Source organism: Callithrix jacchus, chromosome 16 (assembly GCF_049354715.1).
Source record: "Callithrix jacchus isolate 240 chromosome 16, calJac240_pri, whole genome shotgun sequence".
Classification (NCBI taxonomy): domain Eukaryota; kingdom Metazoa; phylum Chordata; class Mammalia; order Primates; family Cebidae; genus Callithrix; species Callithrix jacchus.
In genome coordinates, this window is record NC_133517.1 from 17,207,928 (window position 1) to 17,235,197 (window position 27,270).

General features: G+C 42.4%; 1 protein-coding gene across 3 annotated transcripts in view; it reads left to right on the forward strand.

Annotated features, from left to right (window-relative positions):
- LOC144579699 (uncharacterized) overlaps positions 1–26,027 on the forward strand; it is a 116,198-nt gene extending 90,171 nt beyond the window's left edge. The window contains exons 1-3 of one of the 3 annotated variants that reach the window (XR_013527853.1): positions 985–1,438; positions 10,668–10,744; positions 11,605–26,027. Coding sequence is in view for 1 of the 3 variants with exons in the window: in XM_078352514.1 (XP_078208640.1) it covers positions 10,668–10,744; positions 11,605–11,728 (201 nt within the window). In the remaining 2 variants the exon portion in view is untranslated. Of the gene's footprint in view, positions 1–984; positions 1,439–1,788; positions 1,905–10,667; positions 10,745–11,604 lie in introns of those variants that run through there. The other 2 variants (XR_013527852.1, XM_078352514.1) reach the window with 2 other exon arrangements.
- Positions 26,028–27,270: the final 1,243 nt, after the last annotated feature.

Genomic DNA, 27,270 nt, shown 5'->3' on the forward strand with positions numbered 1-27,270 from the left:
CTCACTGCAACCTCTGCCTCTCAGGTTCGAGCAATTATCCTGCCCTAGCCCCCCAAGTATCTGGGTTACAGGCACCCACCACCAAGCCTAGCTAATTTTTTGTATGTTTAGTAGAGACAGGTTTTGCCATGTTGGCCAGGCTGGTCACAAACTCCTGGCCTCAGGTGATCCACCTGCCTCGGCCTCCCAAAGTCCTGGGATTACAGGCCTGAGCTACCATGCTAGGCCACACCTGTTTTACTTTAAAAGACTAATTATATTTGAGATTTTTAAAATATAGACTTTCTTGAAGTGGTATTCATTAGTATTTACAGGAGAAAAAGAGTGAACCGACTTTGAAAAACAAACTTCAATCACTTAGAAGTACATATAAAGCTATTGGTTATGGCTTACACACATGCACACACATGCGCACACACACAATTTCACATAAAGCTTCTATTATTGAGATTTAATAGCTTTCTGACTTCTCTGACCTCAGGTTCTTTCTCATTTAATCCAATTTTTTCATACCTATCAAAGAGGACTTCTTTAAACAGAAAACTCATTTGACCCTGCCTTACTGAAAACTCCAGTGAGGGAAACATTAATGATTCTCAGCTCTTAGGGCTCAGGTTTCTCTGGTGGTGGGAGTGGAGAACAGGCCAAGGGCTACGTGTGGTCAGGGACGTTGGGGCCTTCCACACACGAGGTTCTGTCTGTGTCCTAAATAAGGCCTCACAAATACTTGTAGAAATTGTCATTTGTAAATAAGTAAATTAATTTCAAGGCATGTATCATTGTATTCTCTTTTCATACGTATTTCCTTAATCATAGGATATTAAAAGTACAACCATGTTAGGGAAGGAGGTCCCTGAACATTTTTTTTTTTAACTTTAAAAAAGGATCCTCCTACTTCTCAAACTCAGGAATTAGTAGCTATAGAATAAAGGACAAACTTGTCATGGACTGCGACCCATCACAGCCCATATTGGCCCCATTGAACACAACTGTTCCCGTTTCAGTTGTTCTCTTTCCCATGCCCGTCCTGTTGCATTGGTCTGCTCCCAGGGATCCCTTGGAAGCCGGAAGCCGGAAGCTGGAAGCCGGAAGCCGGAAGCCAGAAGCCGGTGGTTGTTCCAACTTCCTTTGCTGTGCCATCAGCACTCGTGTGTTCCTGCGTACTGCAGCATGTTTTCTATCGTGCCGTCGTTATTTGCCTGACTACCTCACCAGATTGCGAGCAGATTACACCGTGCCTTCCTCCTTGACTTCCTCCCTTTGCTCCTTCCCTAGAAGAGCCCTTTGTAGGCTCTCAGTTAAGGTTTATTTAATTGAACTATATTTTAAAGCACAAATCCGGTGCCAGAATTTTAAAGTGGTAGGAGAAGGCCATAAATGGAATTCTCTAAAAAAACAAACAGGAAACAAACAACACACAGGCACACACTAACTACAGGTGGGTGGCTCACTGTTGATTTTATCAGCCAAATAAAAGATTTACAAAAACGTTGAAGAGATGGAGCAGAGGAATGAAAACTTGATATTTAAAGAAACATAGAATGAAATCTAAGGCACATTTTGGAAAGCTAGAACAGAAAAACAATGCTAGAACAGAAAAACAATCCTGGAACAGGCTTTCATACACAAGCTGTACTCTAGAGAGGCAAACAAGGCGTAGGAGGATTAGAGATAAGGAAAATGAGCACAGAGTCCAGGCCTGCCCAGTACACCGCAGGAGGAGTTACTGGCACCTCCATGCAGGTGGGGAGGGTGCTGTGCCTTTGAGCCTTGGGCAAGTTGACAAACAGTCCAGGTGCAGGTGGCTTGGACCAACTACATGGAAATCAACGGAGATGCCTGGATTTTGTTCCCCTGCATTCAAGGAGACACAACTATGGAAATTTTACTGGATAAACTCCCAGGTACTGTGAAGCTTCTAGATAAGAGTTAGCCCAACTTTACCTGGAGGCTCTTACCAGTATATTGAGATGAAAAGATGGGGCTTACCATTTCTGGAGGCGGGCAAGCAGAGGGCCAGGTGCTCAATGCTGGGTGGAGTGAATGCATGAATAAGTAAGGGGTGAACATACAGCTATGAGGTTCTGTATGACAACCTGCCTGCTGGGAGTGCTCAGGCCATGACAGTTCCAAATTCCAGAGAAGGTGGTCTTGGAGGCCTGCATAGAAGCAGGTAAACTGCCACTCTCTTCTTTCTCCCATACATAATCCTGTTGGATTTTAGACACTTTCAATCATTTTATGTCCTCATTACTCTGACTGGGAAAGCAGACTTGATACAAACCAGAACAATTTGAAACTATAAGGATTGGTTTGCAAATTAGAGAAAGTGAGAAGTTTTCTATCTAAAGGGACAGAATTAATGTCTGAAATCTTCTTGCTCACTGCCAAATTGAATTAAGTAATGTTCTTAGTCTATTAGACCATTTTAGTTGGTTTGGGCTGCTGTAACAAAATACTTTACACTGGGTAATTTATAAACAACAGAAATTTACTGCCCACAGTTCCAGAGGCTGGTGAGTCCAAGATAAAGGTGTCAGTAGATTCAGCATCTGATAAGGTCCCATTTCTTAATATTGGCATCTTCTAGCTATGTCTTCACATTGGTGGAAATGGAGAACAAGCTCCCTTAAGTCTCTTTTAGAAGGCACTAATGCCCTTCATGAGGGTGGAGCCTCCATGATCTAATCACTGTCCCCAAAACTCTACTTCTTAATACCATCACCTTGGGTGTTCAGTTTCAGCATAAAAATTTTGGAAGGACAAATATTCAGACCATGACAAGGGCTAAATTGGAGATGGCAGATGGTTCTCCATGAAGATGAGCATTGCTGCTTCTTCATCTGTGTCTCCCCATTGCATTACTAAGTATAGCACCTTTGTTTGTTGAATTGAACTGAAATGTCACCGGAACTGCTTTAAAGATATTTTCTCCATTCCTTGCAGTTTTCAGAATTCAAATTGTTGGCTTTTCCTTTGGATTTGGTGAAATTGTGAATCAACATATTTTTATGTTCTCTGGTTATTTATCAGCTGAAATTTAATTCATTTAACAAATATTTATTGAGTGTTTACATCAGGCACTATTCTAGGCACTTGGGATTCATCAGAAAAAAAAACACAAAAATGGCCAGGCATAGTAGCTCATGCCTGTCATCCCAGCACTTTGGGAGGCCAAGGCAGGTGGGTCATTTGAGGTCAGGAGTTTGAGACCAGCTTGGCCAACATGATGAAACCTCGTCTCTACTAAAAATACAAAAAAAAAAAAAAAAAAAAAAATTAATGAGACATGGTGGTACACGCCTGTAGTCCCAGCTACTCGGGAGGCTGAGGCAGGAGAATCACTTGAACTCTGGAGGTGGAGGTTGCAGTGAGCCAGGATTGCGCCACTGTACTTCAGCCTGAGTGACAGAGTAAGACTCCATCTTCAAAAAAAAGAAAGAAAGAAAACCATAAAAAAATACCCTCATGGATACTATATTTAGTGCAACAAAAATCTGCAATGTTAGTTGCAAATATATGGTAACAGCTAGATTTCCCTTGTACAATGATGTTTAATAGGCACTTTTCTATGCCATTCATTATTGTTGACAACTAGTTGATTTTGCAATTCTGGTATACAAAAGCTCTAAATGGCTCCATAGATCTCTGTTTTAATCTATTTCAATCTGTCTGTTTTGCTCTTTCTCTATATGTCTATACACCCTGAGATAATATGTGTATCCTTAACTATACTTGAAAGGAAGGATGAAAGAGACATATATTATTTGGTAATACTTTCATGTGTAAGACTAAGTCAGTCTGTTAGGGCTTCCGAGAAATCTCTTAAGACCCAACCAGGCTAAATATAAATACTAATCCAAGGGTTGATGTTTCATTCTGACTTTATTGTTTCTTCCAGTTCGAAACTTTTCACTCAAAATTTCACTCATATTTATGTCCCCCTCTATCTGTGATTACAAAGCTTATCCCCAAGTCTGGACTTAACATTTCAGAAGGCTGTCTTTTCTTTACTGAGACAGACGACTCTCCCACTGAGTTAGGGGCCTGTAAGTATTCTCAGTTGAGCCCTCATATTTAAGACTGCACTCTGTCGGTTCTAAACTGCGTTGCCTTAAGCAGACAGCAGCCTTCCCTGCAAGCGGCTGAGGGCATTTTACTCGGCCAGATGCCCAATGGAGGGAAAGGGGTGAGGAGGGATTTTTCCCATCCCCTTTGGGATTCACATGTATAATTTTCTACTTGGGATTTCTCACTCTTCACTAAACACTGGCTGAGGACCTGGAATGATGGGGAGAGGGATTTGAGGGGTCCCATTTGGAAGGGCTGGCAGAGGCTGCTGTGCATTCTGGCTGGGTTGGGGTGATAGTTATGTCCACATTCTGCTTCTTCTAGTTACTTCTGTGCGTACTTCCGTTTTTGTTTCATTTGCAATGTAAGGAAAATGCTACTCTTAAAAAGTTGTTCCAAAGTCTAAAGGAAGTAATTTCCATCAAAGGCCCTGGCACCTGTGAAGTGTTAGAGCAGATGGTGCTGAAGCCCCACCTAGGGTCACCAAATTTAGCACCTAAAAATACAGAACACCCAGTTAAATTGAAATTTCATATGAAGAAGAAATGCTTTTTAGCTATAATACAATATATATACATAACCAAATATGTCATACAATGAAATATATAATATAAACATTTATAAATTTAAAATACTTCAGTATAAATATTGCATGGGGCATATTTATACTAAAAAATTATTTGTTGGTCATCTGAAGTTCAAATTCAGTTCAAATGACAACTCTAGCTGCTGTGGTTTGCATGTTCCCTCCAAAACTCAGGTGGAAACTTAATCCCCAAAGTGTCAGTATTGAGAGGTGGGCTCTTGAGAGGTGATTGGATCATGAGGGCTCTGCCTTCATGAATGAATGAATCCATTCATGGATTAATGGATTACGGGTTAATGGATTAATGGCTTATCACGGGAGAGGAAGTGGTAGCTTTATAAGAAGAGGAGGAGAGGCCTGAGATAGTATGTCAGCACTCTCAATTCCCTCACTGTGCAATGCCCTGAACTGCCCCAGGACAATCCCCACCAACAAGAAGATGCACCCCCTCAACCTTGGACTTCCTAGCCTCTGGGACTGTAAGAAGTAAATTTCATTTCTTATAAATTACCCTGTGTCAGGTAGTTTATGAAACAGAAAGCAGACTAAGACACTAGCCTGACTCATCCCCTTCTCTGGGCCTGTGCACTGACTCCCAGCTGCCCTGAGTGTTGGCTCTGAATGGTACACAGTTGCCCCTTTCTGTTGAGGCCTTGGCTGAATCGGAGCTGCCTCGGTTGGGAAATTAATCCCCCTACAACCACCAGTGGGATCAGGCCACAGTCCTGACTGCCTGGTAGTGGGGCAGAAAATATCGGCTACCTTTTCTCAAGGAGGGACAAACTCTGTGTGCTGTTAGGGAGCTGCCCCTGAGAACCCAGGCTGTAGCTAGACTCCAGTCAAGACCACGTCCTGCCAGCATTCTTCCCTTGCTCTCTTCCTTCCCTCTCTTCCTTTCTGAGACAGCTTCTTCAATTATTCCACGGAACACTCATCTCCAGTTTTGTCTTAGATTGAAACCCAGTCTAAGGCAGCAATCCATCAATGTGGATTTTTACCCACTCCCTGTGATTGAAACATTGTGAGGATCTTTAAAAAAGTGAGATTAAATTTTTTTTTTAATTTAATTGTGGTAAAAACCATGCAACATAAAATGTACCATCTTAACCACTTCTCAATATACAGTTCAGTAGTGAGTATATTCACGCTGTTGTGCAACCACACTCCAGTCTAGAACTTTTTCATCTTGCAAAACTGACGCTCTGTACCCACTAAGCAACAGCTTTCCATTTCCTGCCTCCCCTACCCTCTGGCAACCACCATCCTATCTTCTGTCCCTAGAAATTTAACTACTTAAATTGTCTCACGTAAGTAGAATCACACAGTATTTATCTTTTTGTGACTGGCTTATTACATTTAGCATAATGTCCTCAATGTTCATCCATGTTGTAGTCAGAGTTCTCTTCCTTTTTAAGACAGAATAATATTACCTTGCATATGTAGACCCCATTTTGTATACCCGTTCATCTGTTCATGGATATTTGGGTTGTTTCTACCTCTTGGCTATTGTGGAGAATGTTGCTATGAAAATGGTGTGAAAATGTCTCTTTAAAATCTACTTTCTCGTTTATTGGATATACACCCAGAGATTGTATTGCTGAATCCTATGGTAATTAAATATTTAATTTTTTTAGGAACCTTCATACTGTTTGCCATACTGGATGCACCATAAGTAGGAATTTCTGAAAAAAATCCAATGATACTTAAGAGAGTCGTTGGATTCGTTTATCAGATATTGATATATGGCTTCGACTGTGCAAAATACTAGAAAATTCAAACACATAAAATTATAATACTTTATCAGATTATAATTCCCCTTTTAAATGACAGTTTATCACAAAAACAAGATGGTCTTCTTCCTCCAAAAGGAGGAAGAGATGGGTGTCATTTTCCCTAGAAAGGGATGATGAGTCAATATTTTCTTTGTTATCTTCTTGGTTTGTAATTTTGATATAGGCAGACATGCTAAATTATCCTTCAGATTTGGCACAAAACAATTGGGAATGGAAAGGAAACTGGAATCGGCATCCATTTGTGATTTAATCTTTCCCGTTTAAATTTTAATTCAATTGAAACTTATTTTAGTTAGCAAGTAGCTCCGCCTGTATTTATTGATAATTTCCGCATTGGTTGGAATGCTGCCTCTATCACATATTTGTTTAAATATGGGCCTATTTCTGGCCTTCTATTCTGTTCTGTAAATCTTTCTGCCTCGTTCTCTGCTACTAGTATACTGTTGAAATAACTGTGGCTTTAAAACATATTTTAGAATATGAAAGAACAAGGTTTTCTTTATTACCTTTCTTAAAAAGAACTATTGACTATTATATAGTCCATCTACCAAAAATTTGTCATTTTTATAGATTTAAAAATGTTTCATTGAAATTTTAATTGAAGTTGTATTAAATTTATAGATTGTTTTGCAGAAAATCAGCATTTAATTTTGCCAGAAGATCTCTCCAATTCAGTCTTCTTTTAGTAATCCTCTTTTAGGAAACTTCAGCAAAGTTTTTTTCAAATCAGTACTGCAGAATTCTTGTTGAATATACCCTAAGTATTTAATTTTTTGTTTGCTAAACAAAAGAATATGAATAGCTAAACAAAACTTGTGAATAAGATCATATATTTCAAATGACTGTTGCAAAGAAGCAAAAGAAAGAAAGAAGCATGATTTGCATTCTCACCGCCTACAATCACTGTTATTATTTCAGAGTTCTTCATGCTGCACATGTACACACACACACACACACACACACAGAGAGAGAGAGAGAGAGTTTATATTTTTTTTCTCTGACTATATGTAAAGTTCTAAAATAAGGCCTACGTGATGGTGGTTTATTAGTCTCACTAATGTATGTTCGATTACATTTGCTGACATTTAATATAAAATTTCATGCATTTCTACTGTAGATGAGGCCATTTCTACTGGCCTATCATTTTCTCTCTTTTTCAGCATTTGTGAGATTTTATATCAGAGCTCTGCTATGTTGATAAAATAATTGTGAAGCTTTCCGCATTTTAAACAGTTTGGAATAATTCAAATAGGCAGCGAGATTACTTTTTTCTTAAAGCTTTGAAATAAATAGATAATTAAAGCCTGTAGGTGAATACTGCGTGTGTATTTTTGTAAGAGATTATAAGTAAGGTATTTGTTGCCTCACTATTCCAGTAGATAGAGAGCAGAGATCAGTAAGAGAGATTCTAAAAGGTCTGAAAGGGGGAGGAAAAAGAGAACTTGATACTTGATTGAACCCCAGACTGGAAAAGCAAAGGACCTGTAAATTTTGGGGTTGGGTTTACGTCCCTGTGCCACCAGCAGATGACATTGGTGTCACCTCTATAGTTTCCTTTTTTTAAATCTGTAAAATGGGAACAATAATGACAACCTTCATATAAGTGATAACTGAATCAGCTATTTCTGTGGGAATCTTTGGGAAGCTCTGAACACATGCAGGTTTTGGATGCTTGGTGCAGGGTGCAGTGCAATTTGTGAGGATATCTCCCCTCAGCCTTCACTTCTGCATTGACTGCTGTACTGCTCTGGCATCTGGAGCATAGGAAACTGTGGAGGAGGAGGCGGCCCTCACTGTGGTTATCTGCAGAGGCAGCCTGAGGCTCCCTGTGTGAGAAGCAGAGCTGCAGAGAAGCAAGGTGGGCACTCCTGGTGACTGAGCTGGCAGTTTGGCCCTTGGGCACCTGGGGACATCACTGGGGATTTTCAGAAATACATGGGGCATGGTGTTGTGCGGTGATGCAGGGAAATGAAAGTTCTGAGAGCAGCAGAACCAAAATAGAAAAGTGGGTTAATGTTGTGAAAGTGACCTGTTATAAACCCACAGGCTGCTGAGTCCTGGAGAATGTCCAGATGAACAAGAATCATGTTTTGAGTGGTGCAGATGGGTCAAACAACACCGGGAGCAAAAGGAAGGAAGATACTAGTTACTAACCTGGTGAACAGAGCCATGTGGAAGAAGCCTGCTTTAGACCTGAACTTGGTAATCCATCTGCAGGAAGCCAGCTTCTTGTTGCATTATCCCGGAAGTTACCCAGCTGCCCATAGTTCTCTCCTTCTATGCAAAAGAGGCAAAGAACTGAAAAACAAGTTGGACCCAGGAAGTTTTTTAAGAGTGCAAGTTTCAGGGTGAGCAGCCATGCCATGTAGTGTCACCTGGGAAGGATGGCTCTGCTCACAGCACCTGCACTGGCACCCAGCTATCAGTCCTATCCTACCTGGGTCCTGGCTGGGTAATACATTTAATTAGCCACCATACCAAGCTAGTTAGTTATTATATTTTTTTTTTTTGGTAGAGATGAGGGTCCCACTGTATTGCCCAGGCTGGTCTCAAATCCCTGGCTCAAGTAATTCTCCCACCTTGCTCTCCCTCGGTTTTGGAATTACAGGCTGAGCCACTGCACATGGGCCTGGGTATATTCTTTACATCTGATGACAGCTGACTTTTTATGTAAAGAGCCAGGTAGTAAATTCTTTAGGCCTTGTGGCCCTGTATCAACTATTCAACTCTGTCCTTGTCTTGAGAAAGCAACCACAGATGATATGTAAATGAATGATGGCTGTGTTCTAGTAAAACTTTATTATGGACATGAAAGTGGAATTTCGGAGAGTTTAAATGTCACAAAATATTATTCTTCCTGTGGGTTTCTTTCAGTCTTTTAAAATGTAAAAATCACTCTTAGCTTGTAAGCAACAGGTGGCGGGCTATGGTTGCTTTACTCATACAAAAGATCCACTTGCTTTATGGGCCACTATGTGGTCCCTTGGTGGGATTAATCCCACCCATAGACATAAAACTAAACAGCAAAGGATCTTGATGAAAATTCAGTAAAGCATCACCTACAGCTAATTGCCCAGAAAACCCTAAAAATTTTGAGCTAGCAGGTCTTCTGGACAAATGGACTTTAACAGAAATGATGTAATGAAAGACCAAGTTCTGAGATAAAACCACTCTCGCCATCAATGGTTCAAGAAGAAATTAAAATTACAGCTATCAGTAGTTTATTATGCTGATAAATTCATGTTTACCAGCCAGCTAACTACTACACTACTTCCCTTTGAGCAAGATGGTGGAGCTTTCACCTAGTGCATCATTTTGAGGTTGAAAAACATCACTGCAAGTGAAACGTATTTACTAAGGGTTCTAGAATGGCCAGAAGAATGCTTGATGTATAAACATTTAACGAAAGGGAATAGAAATCTTTATTTTTGCCCTCTCAAAGCTCAGGTTTCATCTTTTGTTTCTGTACTTACATTCTCAAGTAACTCAGTACTTGCCACTCTCTCTCTATTTTTTTTTTTTTTGAAAACCCAAACAAAAAAATATAATAACGAAAAGCTTCCAGTGTCTTCTTGTTAGTATAAGATGTCGTTGGAAGATCAGAAAAAGCTCTTGAAGCTCTGAAACGTACCATACAATTTTCTGCGTTGTCATTTTCAATCACTGAAGCTGGACTTTTGTAAGTCCCAAAAATGATTGTATAATTTTCTCCCCAGCAGACATTTTTGGAGCCATTTCTTTGTAAAGGAGACATTAAAGCCTAGTGTTCAAGGGCATAGATTTTAGCAAGACAGAGCCCTAGGCTCAAAATTCAGTTCTGCTATGTAACACGTGCGACTTTGGACAAATTACTCTAAATCATAGTGTTCTCATGAGCAAAACGAGGCTGATGACAACCATCTCTCACTGTCACTGTGAAACAAAATGAGATACTGTATGCAAGTCATTTAGTACAAAGTCTAGCACATAGTAAGGGTTAAAAAATGGCAGCTCTTAGTTTTTTAACTATTGGATTTACTCTGTGTGTGTGTGTGTGTGTGTGTGCCCGTGCGCACGTGTGCGCAAGCGTGCACTCGTGTGTGAATGTGTGTATCTGCTTGTATTGGAATATGTTCCAGGAAGAATCATTAAAACATGTGTGTCTCTTGACACAGATGGGTATAAAAATGTTCTGGGAATTAAAATTTTCATACAGACTTTGTGTCTTAATCCATTAGGTTTTGCAGAAGAATCAAATCCTGAGTGAACAGATACTGTGGCCTGTGAAACCAAAGAGAGATGCTGAACGTTTCAAGTATGTTCTTTACTGACTGTCAAAGCAAAGTATACACAAAAACAGCATGACAGATTGTAATAGAAACACACCCACCCACACACAGACATTAATGCAGTTGGATGTGTGTTCTATGGCTTACTCTTGCTTAAGATAGCACAGAAGTCTCATAGTGACTGGGTGTGGTGGCTCATGCCTATAATCCCAGCACTTTGGGAAGCTAAGGCGGGTGGATCACCTGAGGTCGAGAGTTCAAGTCTGGCCTGACCAACATGGAGAAACCTTGTCTCTACTACAAACAGAAAAATTAGTGGGCATGGTGGTGCACGCCTGTAGTCTCAGCTACTCGGGAGGCTGAGGCAGAAGAATTGCTTGAACCTGGGAGGCGGAGGTTGTGGTAAGCTGAGATCTCGCCATTGCACACCAGCCTGGGCAACAAGAGCAAAACTCTGTCTCAAAAAGAAAAAGAAGTCTCATAGTTTATGTCTCCCTTTCTAGAAAACAATACATTTATACGTCAATTCAATCAGTAACTTTGTGACTATTTTAAGTCACTATTTCCTGATTTAGAGTAAAAAAATCACTGTGACATTTTATGACCTGGGGGAAAAAAGAAGTTACAATTATATTTCTATGAGACTAAGCTAAAAATTATACATGGTAAAAATATTTCAAATTGTTCTCCAAATTTTATTTTTAATTAAGAATATTTTGGAGAAAATTTTAAAATCTTAAATTTTTTCCCAAGGGTTCAAAAGAACATATCTTTTTCTTTATTATTAACTTAATAGGAAACTTTGCTCTGAAAAATTGGGGAGGTACTCATCAATGTATGCCATGATGATTTGGGTCATTCTTTTGTGGCGTTTTGTACATTTCAGGTCATTTGGTGTCCGTGGACCAAACCCTGTGGAGGAACAGCCTTGTGGAGTGGAGGTGACCCCGGCTCACTCAGCCAGGCTGGCGTTGGCTTCCACTGCGCTTCAAACCCTGTGTTTACTCTGAAGTCCCACATTTGCTTTGCAACAGCCTGATCATCAAAGCAGACAAAAACAGTAGGAGCATGGCGGGGAGGATGCGATTGCTTCTTTCCTTGCTTTTGGTAACAAACATAAATAGAAGCAAGACAGGACTTCAGTTTGATTCTTAAAGAAGGTTTTAGGATGTTTTGTTCTTGCACGACAAAGGCGCAGAGACGAAAAGTCTCCTATTTTCAAAGCAAAATTTATCTATCTAAAAAAAAGAAACAGATGAAAATCAATCATTTTAAAAGTTGCTGAAACTTTAGTAAATTACCGATGGTTTTAGAAATGAGCAGATCACTGTTCCTGTGTGGTTGTATTTCATGTTCAAACATTTGCAAAAGAATAACACTACAAAACCCAATGTGGTTGACTTTTAAAACAAGGCCATTTAGGAGGCCTGAAAAAAATAAGCAAACTACTTCATTGAGACTCCAGGATTGGCTACTGAACATGATGAATAGTTTCCGAGGTAGTCAACTTGTTTGACTGGACGTGATTGCATTTCTTTCTTTTAAAGTTGTTTCACGCCTGTTCAGGCAAGGCCTTCATTTCTTAGAAACAGAGCATGCTATTGTCGTATGTTGATCAAATGTTTAAATTTTTCGGAGCTCCTGTATCTTGTTGCCTCTCTAGTTGAGCTGATCTGTCTTCTTGGCTATTTACTAAACCACAATGCATTACTGCTGTTCCTTCAGACCCTTTAATGAAAGCCCCAGAGTTTGGTACTTACCAACTTGTAACCTTGCAGAAGTCACTTATGGCTGCTGAGTCTTAAACTCCTCATCTGGGAGAGGACAGTGCATCCATTCACTCATTCCTTTAAAAAGTATGAATGTCTCCTAGATGTGGGGCATTGAGTGCACAAAAATGAAGACAAATCATACCTAGTCCTTGCTGTCATGGGTCTTGCTGTAATGGAGAGCCACCCACATAAATGCCATAAATGTCCTGAAGTGTGATTACTGTCTCATATACCAGTGAGGGTTGTATATGAGGGTGTGATCAGGTCTACTTGGCGGTGAGAGGAGTGGGAAACATCAGCAAAGGTAAGAGAGGAGAGTAAGACACGTTTGAGAAAGCACTTGGCTTGTAACAATAGCCAACAATCAGCATTTCCTATGGGCTGGGTACTGGGCTGCTGAGCACTTGAGGCACTTCATGCCATCTCTTCAGTTCACCTCTTTGGTAGTTACTCTTATTATCTCCAAATTAGTAAGGAAATTGAGGCCTTTGGAGATGAAACACCTTGCTCAAGGATACACTCAGAATGACAATCTCAAGGTTCTACCTCTGGCAGCAGAACCCCAGAACCCTTGTGTTTAACCACTTAACCATGCAGCCAGCCCTTTTCCTCACTTTGGTTGCAGAAGCGAGGAAAGTGGTGCCCACAGTTGTGGATGCTGTTGGGGTCAGGGCGAAGGCTCTGTGGGAGAACAGGACAGGTTGTGGGGGGCTGGGCGCAGAAAGCTGAACAAAGCAGCTTTACCCATAAGGGATTACTCAAAACTAAAACAAAAACTAAAGAAAGACATAAGTTCAGTGCCTCATTTCGATCTTTCTTTTCCAGATGATATTTCTTTTCTCACTTAGCTCAAACTGACTGAAAAAGACATTGATGATGCTCACCACCCTTAAAACACAAGATCAAAGGACCAGTAGGTCCCATAATAGATGCAAATGGACTCTCATTCTTGAGGGATTTAAAATAAACAAACAGGCAACCAACTTTCAACTGTTGTTTAAATTCAGTCCAAGAGATTTTCTAATCTAAAGAACTCCACTGTTTCTTATTTCAGGGTCAGAGCAAGTTCCCACTTAGTACACAGAAAGGTTTTCGATGAGGGAATTTTAAAAAGACATATGCAAATATACCAGGGAGATTAATAGGATGGCATAGCTATGAGGCACACAAAATGAAATACTATGATGCATAATATATTTTAGTTTGATTGTTTAATATTATATAAATGCTCTAATTAATATGAAAACATCAATTAATGGGAAGCAGCCTTATTGGGCTAATAAATGGAATAGAGTCTTTTTCAAGGACATTTTTTTCTGATTCCAAATGTAATATAGTTGATTGTGGAAGACTGGAAATGGATGATAAATACACAAATAAATGGAAGTCACCCCTTTGACATTAGACTCTAAGCTTTCCTTATAGCTCTGTGAGCCTTCTGGAGGTATGCCCTGCCACTCTTGTGAGTCCCATAGCACATTCTCACTTCTCTCTTCTCTTCACGTACACACACGCGTGCACACACACACTGTCTGACTCTCGGTCCAGCCACCTCATGGCCTGTTCTTCCACCCAGCTCTCACCCCGTCCCCCACACCAGCAACAACTGTGGGTGCCACTGCACTGTGGAGAAAGCAGACATGCACTGAATGCTTCTGTTACCAAAGCAAAGAAAGCGGAAGGCAACTGGGTTTAGTGGCTAACCATCAGGATCTGGGGTTCTCCTGCCTAGGCTAGAATTTTGCCTGGCATATAGTGAATGATCAATACATGCTTGCTATTGATATAACTAGAGTTAGCATAGACATTATTGTTTCACACAGTTGGGCTCAGAAATTGTATAGTTTTGTATCCAGTGGAACTGATAATATTAAAGAAGCATTAAAGTAAAATAATAAGGCAAGTTGTATTAATCTGGGTTCTTTGCATTATAAGAGCCAGCAATCCAACTCAAACTACCTTAAGCACCAAGGATTTGTTGACTCATTGGTATTTAAAGTCCAGGGAACGTTCTCTTTTTTGCACATCTGAATTCAAGTGTTCAAACAATATTGTCATGTTCACTCTCTCTTCCTCTCATTTCTCAGCTCAGCTTGTTTCTGTGTCTTTTGTTTGCATGTTGGATTTCTTCTCTCTCACTTTGCACAGCCTCTCTCTACATTGCTGAAAAGTCTTGTGTTGACATGATCGTTCATGATCCAAAAAGAGAAAAAATGTCTTCCCTTCTGAATCTCACAGGTGAGTAGCACAGAGTACTCTAACCCAGCTGGAGTCAAATGTCCATTCAGAACCAATCTCTGTGTTTCTGGTGTTGTTCCTCTGTTGGCCTGGATCTTTTAGCTTCCTGCACTGTGAGATGGGGCTGCTCAGGATCTTGGAAGGAGTGCAGCGACCTCCCCACCATACAGGAACTTTCCAAAGGAACCAAAAAAGGGGAGTTAGTAACTGCTGGGTAAACAAAAAGCTTCAGCAATCAGAGTTATCTTTCTTAGTTTTTAAAAAGATATCAAATCAACTCTGAATTAAGCCTCAGAATTGCTTCTCTGCCTTTTGGCTGAGATCAAACAGTTTTTTTTTGAGATCGAGTTTCTTTCTCGTTGCCAAGGCTGGAGTGCAATGGCATGATCTCAGCTCACTGCAACCTCTTCTTCCTGGGTTGAAGCCATTCGCCTGCCTCAGCTCCCCCAAGTAGCGGGGATTACAGACATGCAACACCACTTCTGGCTAATTTTGTTTATTTAGGAGAGATGGGATTTCTCCATGTTGGTCAGGCTGGTCTATGAACTCCTGACCTCAGGTAATCCACCCGCCTCGGCTTCCCAAAGTGTTGGGATTATAGGTATGAGCCACTGGTGCCTGGCCTCGAGCATTTTTTTAAGCCTCAGAAAAAAAGATACCAATACAGTGGGGAAAAACAGCATAATTTTTTGTGTACAGTACATTTTTAACTGGAATATGTCTGATTTCTTATGAAGTACTGTATAGATATTTGATAGCACACTGAGTATTTTGAACTGAATTGATTAACTGATGAGATACATTATATCTTTGAATATACATTTTTTTTTTTTTTTTTCTGAGACGGAGTTTTAGTTCTTGTTACCCAGCCTGGAGTGCAGTGGCGCGATCTTGGCTCACCGCAATTTCCACCTCCCGGGTTCAGGCAATTCTCCTGCCTCAGCCTCCAGAGTAGCTGGGATTACAAGCATACGCCACCATGCCCAGCTAGTTTTTTTAGTAGAGACGGGGTTTCACCATATTGACCAGGATGGTCTCGATCTCTTGACCTCGTGATCCACCCGCCTCGGCCTCCCAGAGTGCTGGGATTACAGGCTTGAGCCACCGCGCCTGGCCTGAATATGCATATTTTTCTTTCATCACACATTCCAACTGGATATTCATTTTCAAACAGCACCCCTGCAAAGTCTAGACATGTATTTCCTCTCCTCATTCTTTTTTCTAGGTACACAGTCTGTCTATAAACCATGTAAGACAAATAATGCTAGCATTCTATTTTACAGGATTAATTCCCGCTATTGGAGAAACATTCCAATTAGGAGTTGAGATGAGAGACACCTGTTCTTCAGGCACCTGCCAGCAGGGCCTGAAGGCAATACTTGGATGGATTTTAAAAACACAGAGATAATGTCAAAAACAACGATAGTGGGTGAAAACGGTTACTTTGAAAACTCAACCAGCTGCCGTGGTGTCTTCAGTTGACTGATATCACTGTTTTTTAAACATGATTTTTGATGTCAGCATAGCCAAATATCTGATTTTTGACATCTTTCTGTATGTGAACATGTAAATCTAATATTGCTAAAGCTATTTCCCAGTCATGATACCAAGATTTATGCATAAGTATATCCAGTCTGAAAGTTACCGTGATCTCACTTGTTTCCAGGAAGTCCCTTCAGCATGGAGGGGTAAGGCCTACATTGCTCCACAGCCATGCGGGTTATGTTCCCCTTTCAGTCATTTGGATGCTTTCAAATTTATTACCTCAGACCCTTTGACAGTCAGAACTGGCCACAGATGGGTCTGTTCGGTTGATCTTCATCATCTGTACTTCTGCTGGAATTTTTTTCTCCATGTGTAGGTTTCCTTTCTTTGTATCTTCTTCTTTCTAACAATTATTCTACCTTATTGCAGGCTCCTGCAATAAGAAGCCCTGATTTGATAAGTCATGTAACATGGCATGAAATCCAGGATGCAGAGGAGAGCAAGGCACAGGTGGCCACCAAGTGTGGCCTCAGCCTCGTGCTCTTTCCTCCTACCCAGGTGCTTCTCAGCCTGGTTCAATGCTTGGGTCACTTTCAGTACTTGAAGGTGCCCCTCCCTACATGAAGATGCCTTTGCAATTTTGCAGTGTGTCTCTTGCTTTTCACTCTCAGCCCAGCCCCCCTGAAAACTGTGTTGCTGACTTGGACACTTCTTACCTCAAGTCACTCCATCCACCTGGTTTCTTACCATCACAACAGTGGATTTGATCTCAGGTTTTTTTGGGAATGGAAGATAAACTTACAGTCTTGTACTTTCTTTTCTTACTCTTTAAAGAGAGATTCTACTGTTCCCCCACATGGTGTTTCTCTCCTGTTAGGTTTTGATGCTTTAGTGACTGATTTTTTATTGCATTTGACACTGTTCTAGCATGGTGTTCAGTGAGCCTTATTTCCACACCAGGAAGGTGCTGTTTCAGAAGCATAGAAGCACATCACGTTTCCTTAGAACATCAGCCCTCAGCTGATTCATTGTTGCACGCTGTGCCACAGACACACAAAGAGATAGAATTGTCTGTAGCTAAATGGAACTATGTGGAGAGTAACTCATGGTTGCTGTTGAGCAGATAATATAACAGCTATTTATCACGTTATCTGTTTTGGAGAAGGAAAGGCAGAGTGGAAGCTTTTCCTGTCATTGAGTGAAGTTTGTCCTTTTAGGTTGTGTAGTGATTAGAGTACGTTGATTTGGGCACCTGCTGTGCTGCTATGAAGTGGAACTCCTGGTTCTCTGTGTTGTGCTACTGTAGGGATGGAGAGGCTTCCACATGGGCTAAACCTGTAGTTACCGTTTCTTCCTTTACATCTGTCTTTTTTCAAAATGTAGACATATATGAGTGTCTTCCTTCATTCATTTGGGCTACTATAACAAACTACCATAGTCTAGCTAGCTTGTAAACAACAGAGATTTATTTTTTTAATTTCTAGAGGCTGAGAAGTCCAAGATCAAGGCATGGGCAGATTCTGTGTCCAGTTAAGGCCACTTTCTGGTTCATAGATGGTGTCTTCTTGCTGTGTCCTTGCATGGTGGAAGAGAAGACCAAGCTCCCTGGGGCTTCTTTTATGAGAGCACTAATCCCATCGTTGAAGGCTTTGCCCTTGTGATCTAGCTACCTTTCAAAGGCCCCGTCTCTTAGTACCATCACTTCGGGGGTTAGCTTTCAGTATATGAATTTTGGGTAGACACCAGGATTCAGACCATAGTGGAGTCTCTAGCTATCTATGAATAATCTTCTTAGAGACAAGCATGAATAGAGGCCCAGTATCACTTCAGAGTACACAGACCATTAATATTCAGAGAAATAACAGACCAAATATCAGAAGAGAAAGGTAGCTTGTTTTGCTGCAGTTAATAGAAAATGCTTTCTTGACCATTCCTAATGACAGCAGCAGAGATTCATATTGAAAACCCTTTCTTTCCTCTGTCAGTTGTCTATTGCTGTGTAACAAGCCACTCGCAAGCTTAATGGCTTCTAATAACAATAATCAATTATATCCCATCACTGTTTCTGAGGTGGAAGTTCAGGAAGGCTCAGCTGGGTAGAACTGGCTCAGGGTCTACCAAATGGTTGCCAGCAGGCAGCAGCTGGAGAGCGAACTGGAGAGCTAAAAGGTTTGAGGCTGTACAGGCATCCTTCTCTCTCACTTCTATCTCTCTTCATGAAGTCTCATGGTTTCTCTGAGGTCTTTCCAGGTAGGCTAGGTGGGCTTCCTCACAGCATGGTGGCCTTAGGGTTGTAAGTCTTACCACATGGAGACTTGGGGCTTCAGTGTGACTGGCCCAAAGAACTAGATGGAAGCCATGTTGCCTTTTATGACCCAGCCTTGGTAGTCCCACTGCTCCATTTCTGCCAAACTCTGTTGGTTAGCCAGTCACTAAGATTGAGCCAAGTTCCAGGGAAGGGACTACAAAACTCTACCTCTCAGTGACATGAGTGTCAAAGAATTTGCAGACATATTTTAAAAGCAGCACACCTCTCTAAGACAATGTTAATATATTCTTTAGATTTGAATCCAAACTCATGCCTTGTTTCTGTAATCCCGATTGATCAACCAACTGATCAATTGATTCAAGAGTTAAAGATGGGCACTGGGTGGCTCATGCGTGTAATCCTTGCACTTTGGGGCCAAGGCAGGTGGATTGCTTGAGGCCAGGAGTTTGAGACCAGCCTGGCCAATATGGTAAAACCCTTTCTCTACTAAAAATACAAAAATTATCTGGGTGTGGTTGCGCACACCTGTAGTCCCAGCTACTTGGGAGGCTGAGGCAGCAGAATTGCTTGAGCCTGGGAGGTGGAGGTTGCAGTGAGCCGAGATCATGTCACTGCAGTCTAACCTGGGAGACAGAGTGAGACTCTGTCTCGAAAATTTAAAAAGGAGTTTAAAAGCACACATCTACTGTTAAGTTCCACCACAGGTCAGTATCAGTGACAGCTCATGAGAAGTATGAAGCCTTTGGGCATACCACATGGGCCCAATTCATGCCAGGCATTTTATGGATAGTTTATAAAGAGACAAAATGATTGAATGGATATGTAACAAATTAGTTCACCTATCTGTCATCAATCAAAGGAGCTTTTAAGCCAGACAGATTACGAGCCTACAGAATGAATTATACTTGGTATCTTGGGTGAGAAAATATGTTTCTAAAATATAATTAGTATAACATTTGTTTTGTTTTGTTGGTACATAGAATTTAGTTAAAAGGCATATATTCAAATAATTGCCAGATTTGGTGACAGAAGGCAAAATGTTTTCTGAAGAGTATTAGGAGGTTTCCAGTCACATGTTTGAAAAGCGGAGGTTATCGCAGCCCACACCCCTCTACTGTTGGTGGAAGAAACACTGGGAGGGCTCAGAAAGCTGGGAGACTGCCGCCAGATGCTCCTCAGGGCTCACCTTGGACCCCTTCCTTTCACTACAAAATTGATGTCAGTGCAGAGGCCTCAGATAGTTCTAAAATTCCAGACTCATCAACTCATAATTATATCACTAATCATTCAAGCAGTGAGGCGGAATTTTAGAGGAATATTTGGTTCGGGGTCCCGTTTTAGACATGAATGTCATGGGCTCTTTTCTACTTCGAGGGTTTTTTCTATGTGCCCATCTGCGTGTCTGGGGGTAGTTCTAGGCAAGGATCATGCTCCTGAGCCTCAGTGGCTGGCCACCACCCAATGTGTGCCTCTGCCCACAACATTGTCCCCTAGGAGATTCTTCCTATCTGTAGCCCTGGGCTAGGATATTATCACTGCAACAGCGGATAAACAAAGGCTTTTGACACTAATGACTGCCCTGAGCACACATGCATTTTAGGAATGAGGAGAATGGATTCAAGGCAGAGAAAAGATGACTGATGTGGGTCCTTCGTAAGGTGATGAAGGCACCAGTTATGCAGTGGTTATGCAGGTGGACATTAATGCACGTGTATGAAGAATTTGCAGTGTCAATTTGTAAATTGTATGAACTGCTTGGGACTGAGGAGAAATATTGAGCTGGGAGAACATGGTGTGCGAGCGTTTCTTTCTGGGTAGTAGGAGTGTGACTCACTGAAAAGAATACCAGTTGAGGAAGGATGGGACTTTGGCTGGAAGGTAGGGAAGAAAAGGGAACAGGGAGAAATGGTTTTTAGTTATTACATAGGAAACGTGACCACCAAACCTTTGTTGCTGGCAGAGAACTTCCTGTTCTAGGGGCCAGATTTTTTTTCTTTAAACATTGGTACTCAAATAATAAGATTTAAGGGAGTGCTGCCTTTTAAAGTTCAGACTTCTTTGCTTTTTAAGTAACGAGCTTAATCAAAGGAATGGAAGATGAAGAGAATGAATGCTCTGGGCATTTAGTTTTGTTGTGGGCCAGAGTTTTTCTCAGCCAGGAAAAAGGTGAGTAAATATGATGTGGTGTTTTTGAAAATCTCATAAACTTCACTGCTTGGGGATTTCCTGAAGGTGGCTCTTAATGGGGGCTCTTTCCCTAACACCCAGGAGGCCTGCGGGTGTGGGAAGGGGCAAGCCGATTGCCACAGCGACTGGGCAGGGGTGCCTCTGGCACTTCCTGGGAGGCCATCAGGGGTGGGCCACAGTATGTGGACACACACATAAAAGGCTTAAAGGCTTGTACCTCTCACAAGATGCCAACAGCACCTGCTTGGAGAATCAATGAGGCTGGATCTGCAAAATGAGCTTGCACTGAAGGCTCTGTGATTCCTTGACATTAACGTGTGGGGAGAGTCAATGTGTTCTTTTATTTATTTATTTATTTATTTATTTAATGGGTGAAACCAAGATATGAAAGCCCAACCCTAAACTGACCGAGTCTCGTTGCCTGAGGTCTCTTTGCGAGGTAGCCTGCAGGCTGAGCCAGGATAAGCTGCTGGCGGTGAAAAGCAACGCTGGGGTTGCAGCAGGGGAATCCCAGAGATGAGGAGGCACAGGAGCTGGTGCGAAAGGCTTTTCCAGAAAGCACCCACGGTTGGAAGGGTTGGAGAGATACAGTCCTGGGGACAATGCTGGCTGAGGCTTTGGGCAGGACGTGTGAGGGTTGCTGAATGCTGAGGCTGGTCTGTCAGATACCAGCTCCCAAGAAGCAGTTCCATAAAAGAGAAAAGAGAATCCCTATTTTGTGTCCATCTGTCCATCACAGATGTCAGCATCTGATGGCATTCCTCCTTCTGTGTGGCACAGTTCAGGCCTATTTGTTGGGTTTTACTAGAAAATAACCCATCCCTGGGGTACCATAGTGACGAGGCTTCTGCATGAAACTTCAGATGTTCTAAAAGCAGGGTGCATGGCGCAGTGAGCTGCTGAGTGATGAAGTGGGGTAAGTTCCCCAGTGTCACTACCGGGACACAATGCCCCACTCCCATAAGTAAAGCAACACCACAGGGGTGGCTTTGGATGCACGCAGCCTGCCATTAGTGGAAGGTGATGCAGGGCATTTGGTCTCCCCTAACGGGCGTGAGACACCACCTGTTGCTGCTCTGTGCCAGGTATGGGAGGAAGCTTTTGTGGGGTGGGCCTTACAAGGACTGGCCTGAAGGTCTAAGTGGCACTAGTCTTTTCATGATAAAAAAGCAGTGAGATTCTGAATTGGAGCAATACTCTCTTCCAGCACCTGAGTCTGGCAGGAACCAGCATGCTTCCACTGCAAAGGCTGGAAATGCACTTGGGAAGCATCAACCAAGGAACAGATGCTCTGCCTGTTGAGGGACACCAGGAGACATTGCCCTCAAGGAGTTAGCCTGTAGGGAAGGCAGACAGGAAAGCAAATGATGTCAGTGGAGTTCAACACATGGCCACGATAGACAGTGACAAAAGATATGAAGGGGCACACATGAAAGGGTAGTCAATTCTGCACAGGAGGGTAGAGGAGGCAGGGCAGGAAATCTCCCCAGGAGATATGATGGCTGAATGGGGCCTTGAAGAGTGGGTATAGAGTAGCCAAGGCGACAAAGGGGTATGGAAGGCCAGGAAGAAGCCGTGGCATAACAAAGGCATAGCCGTGTGGAATAACACATCTGCCTCAAAGTTGCAAGTAGCTCCTTAGGAATGTTTATGGAGGTAAGCTGGGAGCAGGGGCAGCTGGCAGTCAGGTAGGGGATGTGTCAAAAGACCTTTTGTGTCACACTGAGGAGCTGGGAAGTAACCCTGTGAATGAAACAGCACCTTGAGGGGCCTCAGGTTGGAGAGCAAGGTAGCTGTAGCTGTGTATCTCTGCCATGGCATGCATAATTACTCTGCCAAATCATAGCACATGTTGTTACTCTGCCAAAATACATTGGACAGATTGGGAAGGGGCAAGATTGGGATTTGCAAGGTCAGTTTTAGGAGGCTATCGTGCTGAAGAGTCTTGTTGATAAAGCCTAGAAGGAAGGCACTGGCCCTGGGGTAGTTCAAGGGCATTTCTGTGATATACTCAAGAGGTAGACACAACAGGATCTCATGGTTCCTGGAGAATTTGATGGGAAAAAGGGAAATTATAGCTCTAGAGCTCCAAATTGGGTGGCAGGGTGAATCATGGTGCTAACAACCAGGGTAAGGTCTATAGGAGAAGATTCTTTGTTTTTGATTGAGAGTGGTTGGGTATGAGAGATGGGGAGGAAAATGATAGAATGAGCTCAATGGAGTTAGTTTTAGACACAGTGTGTCTGAGGTGGTTATGAGATGTTCAGGTGCAGATGTGCAGCAGGCAGCCGGGTATATAGTAGAGCCACCTATCTTTCACTTAATTCATTTATTCAAATGCAAGGACACACAGTCAGCAAACGGAGAGACACAGAGCAAGAAATAGCCAGTTTAAAAAGTGTTGAACACTCCATTCTGCTCAGTAAGCACATGCTCAGTACAGAGGATGAGACAGGAGATCCCTGTTCTCCATGCCTCAGTGGGGCCCAAGTGCCAGGTGCGCCTCAAAGCCCTAGGGCATCTGGCCTTGCTGAGTGTGGCTGTAGGGTGGGATCAGCAAGCCTCTGCCCAATGGCCAGATCTGGCTCGCCGCTTGTTTTTGTGACCAGTAAGCTAAGAATAATTTTTAAAATTCTAAATTAAAGAAAATAAATCAAAAGAATATCTCATGACATGTAACAATTTTAGTTATTCAAATTCAATTTGAATAATATTTGAAAACACTGAATTTAAGAATTCAAATGTCAGTGTTTATAAAGTTGTATTGGAACATAGGAACAGGGACTCCACAAGCCCTTTCTGGAGGATCAAGGGGAGAATCCTTTCTCTTGCTTTTCTGCAGTTCCAGAGGCTGCCTGAATTCCTTGGCTTACAGATCCTTCTCCATCTTTAAATAAACAAGGATTGAGTCTTTCTCATGTCACAATGACTCTGACACTCTCCTGCCTCCTCTTCCACATTCAAGGACCCTTGTGGTTACACTGAGCCCACCCAGGTAATCCAGGAAAATCTTCCTGTCTCAGGTCAGTTGGAATTAATTCCATCAGCAACCTTAATTCCCCTCTGCTATGTAACACAACTCAGAAGTTCTGGAAATTAGGACGTAGACATCTTTGCTGGAGAGGGGGTAGTTATATCCGCTGACCACAGGTGGAGATACAGACTTGGGAATTCACAGATTTAGGGTGGTATTGAAGAGCAAGAGAATGCATGACACAGCTCACAGAAAAGGCATGAACTGAGATGACGTGTAAGGAAAATTCCACGGCACACATAAGGCTTTGAATGGTACAAGAAGAAAATCCTAAAAAGGAGATGGAAACAGGAACAGTTCAAGAAAGTATCTGATCTAGAAAGCCAAAAAGAGAAAAGAGTTCCAAACCGAAGAGAGGAAAATGCTGTGGGGAAACCAGGAGGGCCTGAAATGTAGCCTTCAGACTTGGTGATTACACACGGTGGTGGTGCCTGATGGCTTGGCCAGACCTGTTTTTAACATCCCCGTCCCCTCCCAAGCCCCTCTGACTAGTCTGGGGAACAAGAGCGGAGCATGTGATTCAGGCCCATCCACAGCATTGCTTTTCCCGTCTCAGTTCAGGACTGAGCGCTTGATTCCATGTGCATCAATGAGAAGAAATGAGGAGCCATGAGATTGTGCTGGGGATGATATTAACATAGGGATTTTCCAGGCCTGTGGGTTTCATGATCATCTTCACACCCAACTGAAGAAGGTTTTATGATGGGGCAAGGGAAAGAGAAGAGACAGTAGGAATAAGAGCAAGATAAAGGAGACATTGAGAAGAAGAAATCAGGTCAGGTGACATCACGTGAGCTCTCCTGAAGCCAAGAGTGGACACCTAACTTCTGGAACCAAATATTTGTTTTTATTTTGCTGAAGTCAGTTGGAGCCTGGCTTTCTGACACTTGAGCCAGATAATCTGATCTGGGGCCTTTGGTATCTTTTGCTGTGCAGAATCGGTGAGTAGAAGCTTGAGGATGGTGTGCTAAAAACGCACCTCACGAAAGAAAGAAGTAGAGAAGCATTTGCCTTGGTGACTGCAACACGTTAAAAGATGAGGCCTGTAGGGTATTGAAAGAGAGCTCCCCACTGGGTCCGTGCCCTCTCAGGCTCTACAGCTGCCTGTGGTGATGACTGCTCCAGAGCAGTCGTTCTGGAAGCATGGACCTGGCACCAGCCGCCTCAGCTTCACTTGGGAATTGGTTAGAAATCCAAAGTCCAGATTTCTCCAGACTTCCTAGATGAGAAACTCTGGTGGCTGGGAAGCCCACAGTCTGTATTTTTAACAGACCCTCAGAATGACTGTGATGTACACTAAGGTTTGAGAACTAATGTTCCTGGACTGCAGTTTCTAATTGTTTCTAACTGGGAAGAGTCTCTCTGGAGGGTCATAATATTGGATGCATGTGGAATTCAGTGGATCTTGATGTCAAGGGAGGCTGGAGATGGGATTTCCCTGCTGAAAGTGGCACACTCAGGTTTCTACCTCTAAACACGCGGCTCACGGCCTCACTGCAACACCAGGATTTTGGGATAAAAGTTGAAACACAGGTTTGGGTTTTCCTGAAACATCAAAGTGTAATGATTTTTCAATAGCAAAGACGTGGCATTAGCCTAAATGCCCATCAGTGATTGACTGGGTAAAGAAAATGTGGTACACAGACACCATGGAATACTATGCAGCCATAAAAAAGAATGAGATTGGCTGGGCACGGTGGCTCATGCCTGTAATCCCAGCACTTTGGGAGGCTGAGGTAGGCAGATCACAAGGTCAGGAGATGAAGACCATCCTAGCCAACATGGAGACTCCTTCTCTACTAAAATAAAAAAAAAATAGCTCAGTGGTATGCACCTGTAGTTCCAGGCTGAGGCAGGTGAATTGCTTGAACCCAGGGCAGAGGTTGCAGTGAGCTGAGATCACATCACTGCCCTCCAGCCTGGCGACAGAGCAAAATTTCATCTCAAAAAAAAAAAAAAAAAAAAAAAAAAAAGAGAGAGAGAGAGAGATTATGTCCTTTACAGGGACATGGATGGAGCTGGAGGCCATTACCCTTAGCAAACTAATGCAGGAACACAAAACCGAATATCTCAGGTTCTCACTTACCTGTGGGAGCTAAACGAGAACACATATGGACACATAGAAGGGAACAACACATATTGGAGCCTTTTGGAGGGTGGGGCATGGGAGGAGGGAGAGGATCAGGAAAAATAACTAATGGACACTAGACTAAATATCTGGGTGAGGACATAATCCATACAACAAACCCCCTGACCCAAATTTACCTATGTAACAAACCTGCACATGTATCCCAGAAGTTAAAATAAATGTTAAAAAAAACAAAGTGCAGTGAGTTGTGAGTTCTGGTTTCTTTTCTGGAAATATTAATGATTGATTAGATCTCCCTAGTCACAGCTGTATATCACTGGCTCCTGATGAAGTGTGGCATCGTGGAAGAGAATGGGATCAATGGGGCAGCAGCCCACTTCTCCAAGTACAATGAGGGGTACGAAAGTGGGTGTCTTCTATATGAAATGGGAAACGAAGCTCTTCAGTAGTGGATTCTTACTCTACGGCTTTACTGGGCTAGGAGCTATGCAGCTGGCTGCATTATAGAACACATTCGATGGGGTGCATTTCAGAGATGGAGAAGTCCACCAGGACCCCCGGTTAAGATGGAGAGGGAGGTGACTTTTGGAAAGTCTGGACCACTTTCCCCAGAGGTAGGAGGTGAGTGCCTGCTGGCTCCAGGTGCTTTTGTTTTACTTTTCACAGCAGAGCAAATATTCGTGGAGGGAGAAAACATGAGCTTGGAAATCATAGAGCCTGAGTTTGAATCTTGGTGCTATCACTTGGTAGCTGTGTGTCCTCAGATATGGCCCCAAATCCATCTGAGCATCTGTTTTTCCATTTAGGAAATGGAGATAATATCTGTCTTCTTCAACTGTCACGAGGTGTAAAAGGGATGTAAGACGTGCTTGATGCATAACACATACTGAGTTGACTTTCCTCTTCTCTAAGCCATCTATTATGCTTCCCCAATCTCCTTTCTTCAAGTACCGAGTGTCTTCATGTTGCTTGAGTCTTAAGTCTTACACTCATGCCAGACTTTTTCTCTGCCATGTCCTCAAGTCTTCAGAATTACTCTTTCTTTTCATCTTCCAATAATAACGTCCCCTTTTCAATGTAGCCAGGCTCAATGTTACCATTACCATCTAATTAAAGAAATTGATGCTCCTGGTGAACTTGACAGGGCAAGGTCTCCAGGTGCTCACAGCTTTGCCCTTTCCAGTCTGCAAAGGAGCTGACTGAGCCACAGTACTCTCCCGCTGGCAGGTGTATGGACAAGGTGCACCTTGGAGCCGATAGGTGCTTCTGGGACAGCCTCTCATGGATGCGTTCTCTCCTGCCTCCATTCATTCATTCATGCAATGAATGGGTGGTGGGTCTGACGTATAGGAGCCAGGTACTGTGCTAGTTACAGGGGACAGAGATGAATGAGACAGTGTTGCGAGTCAAGAAGTTCAGACCTGAAGAGAAGACAGACTCAGAAAGTTATAATGAAGAATAGAGTATTTAGGGAATGC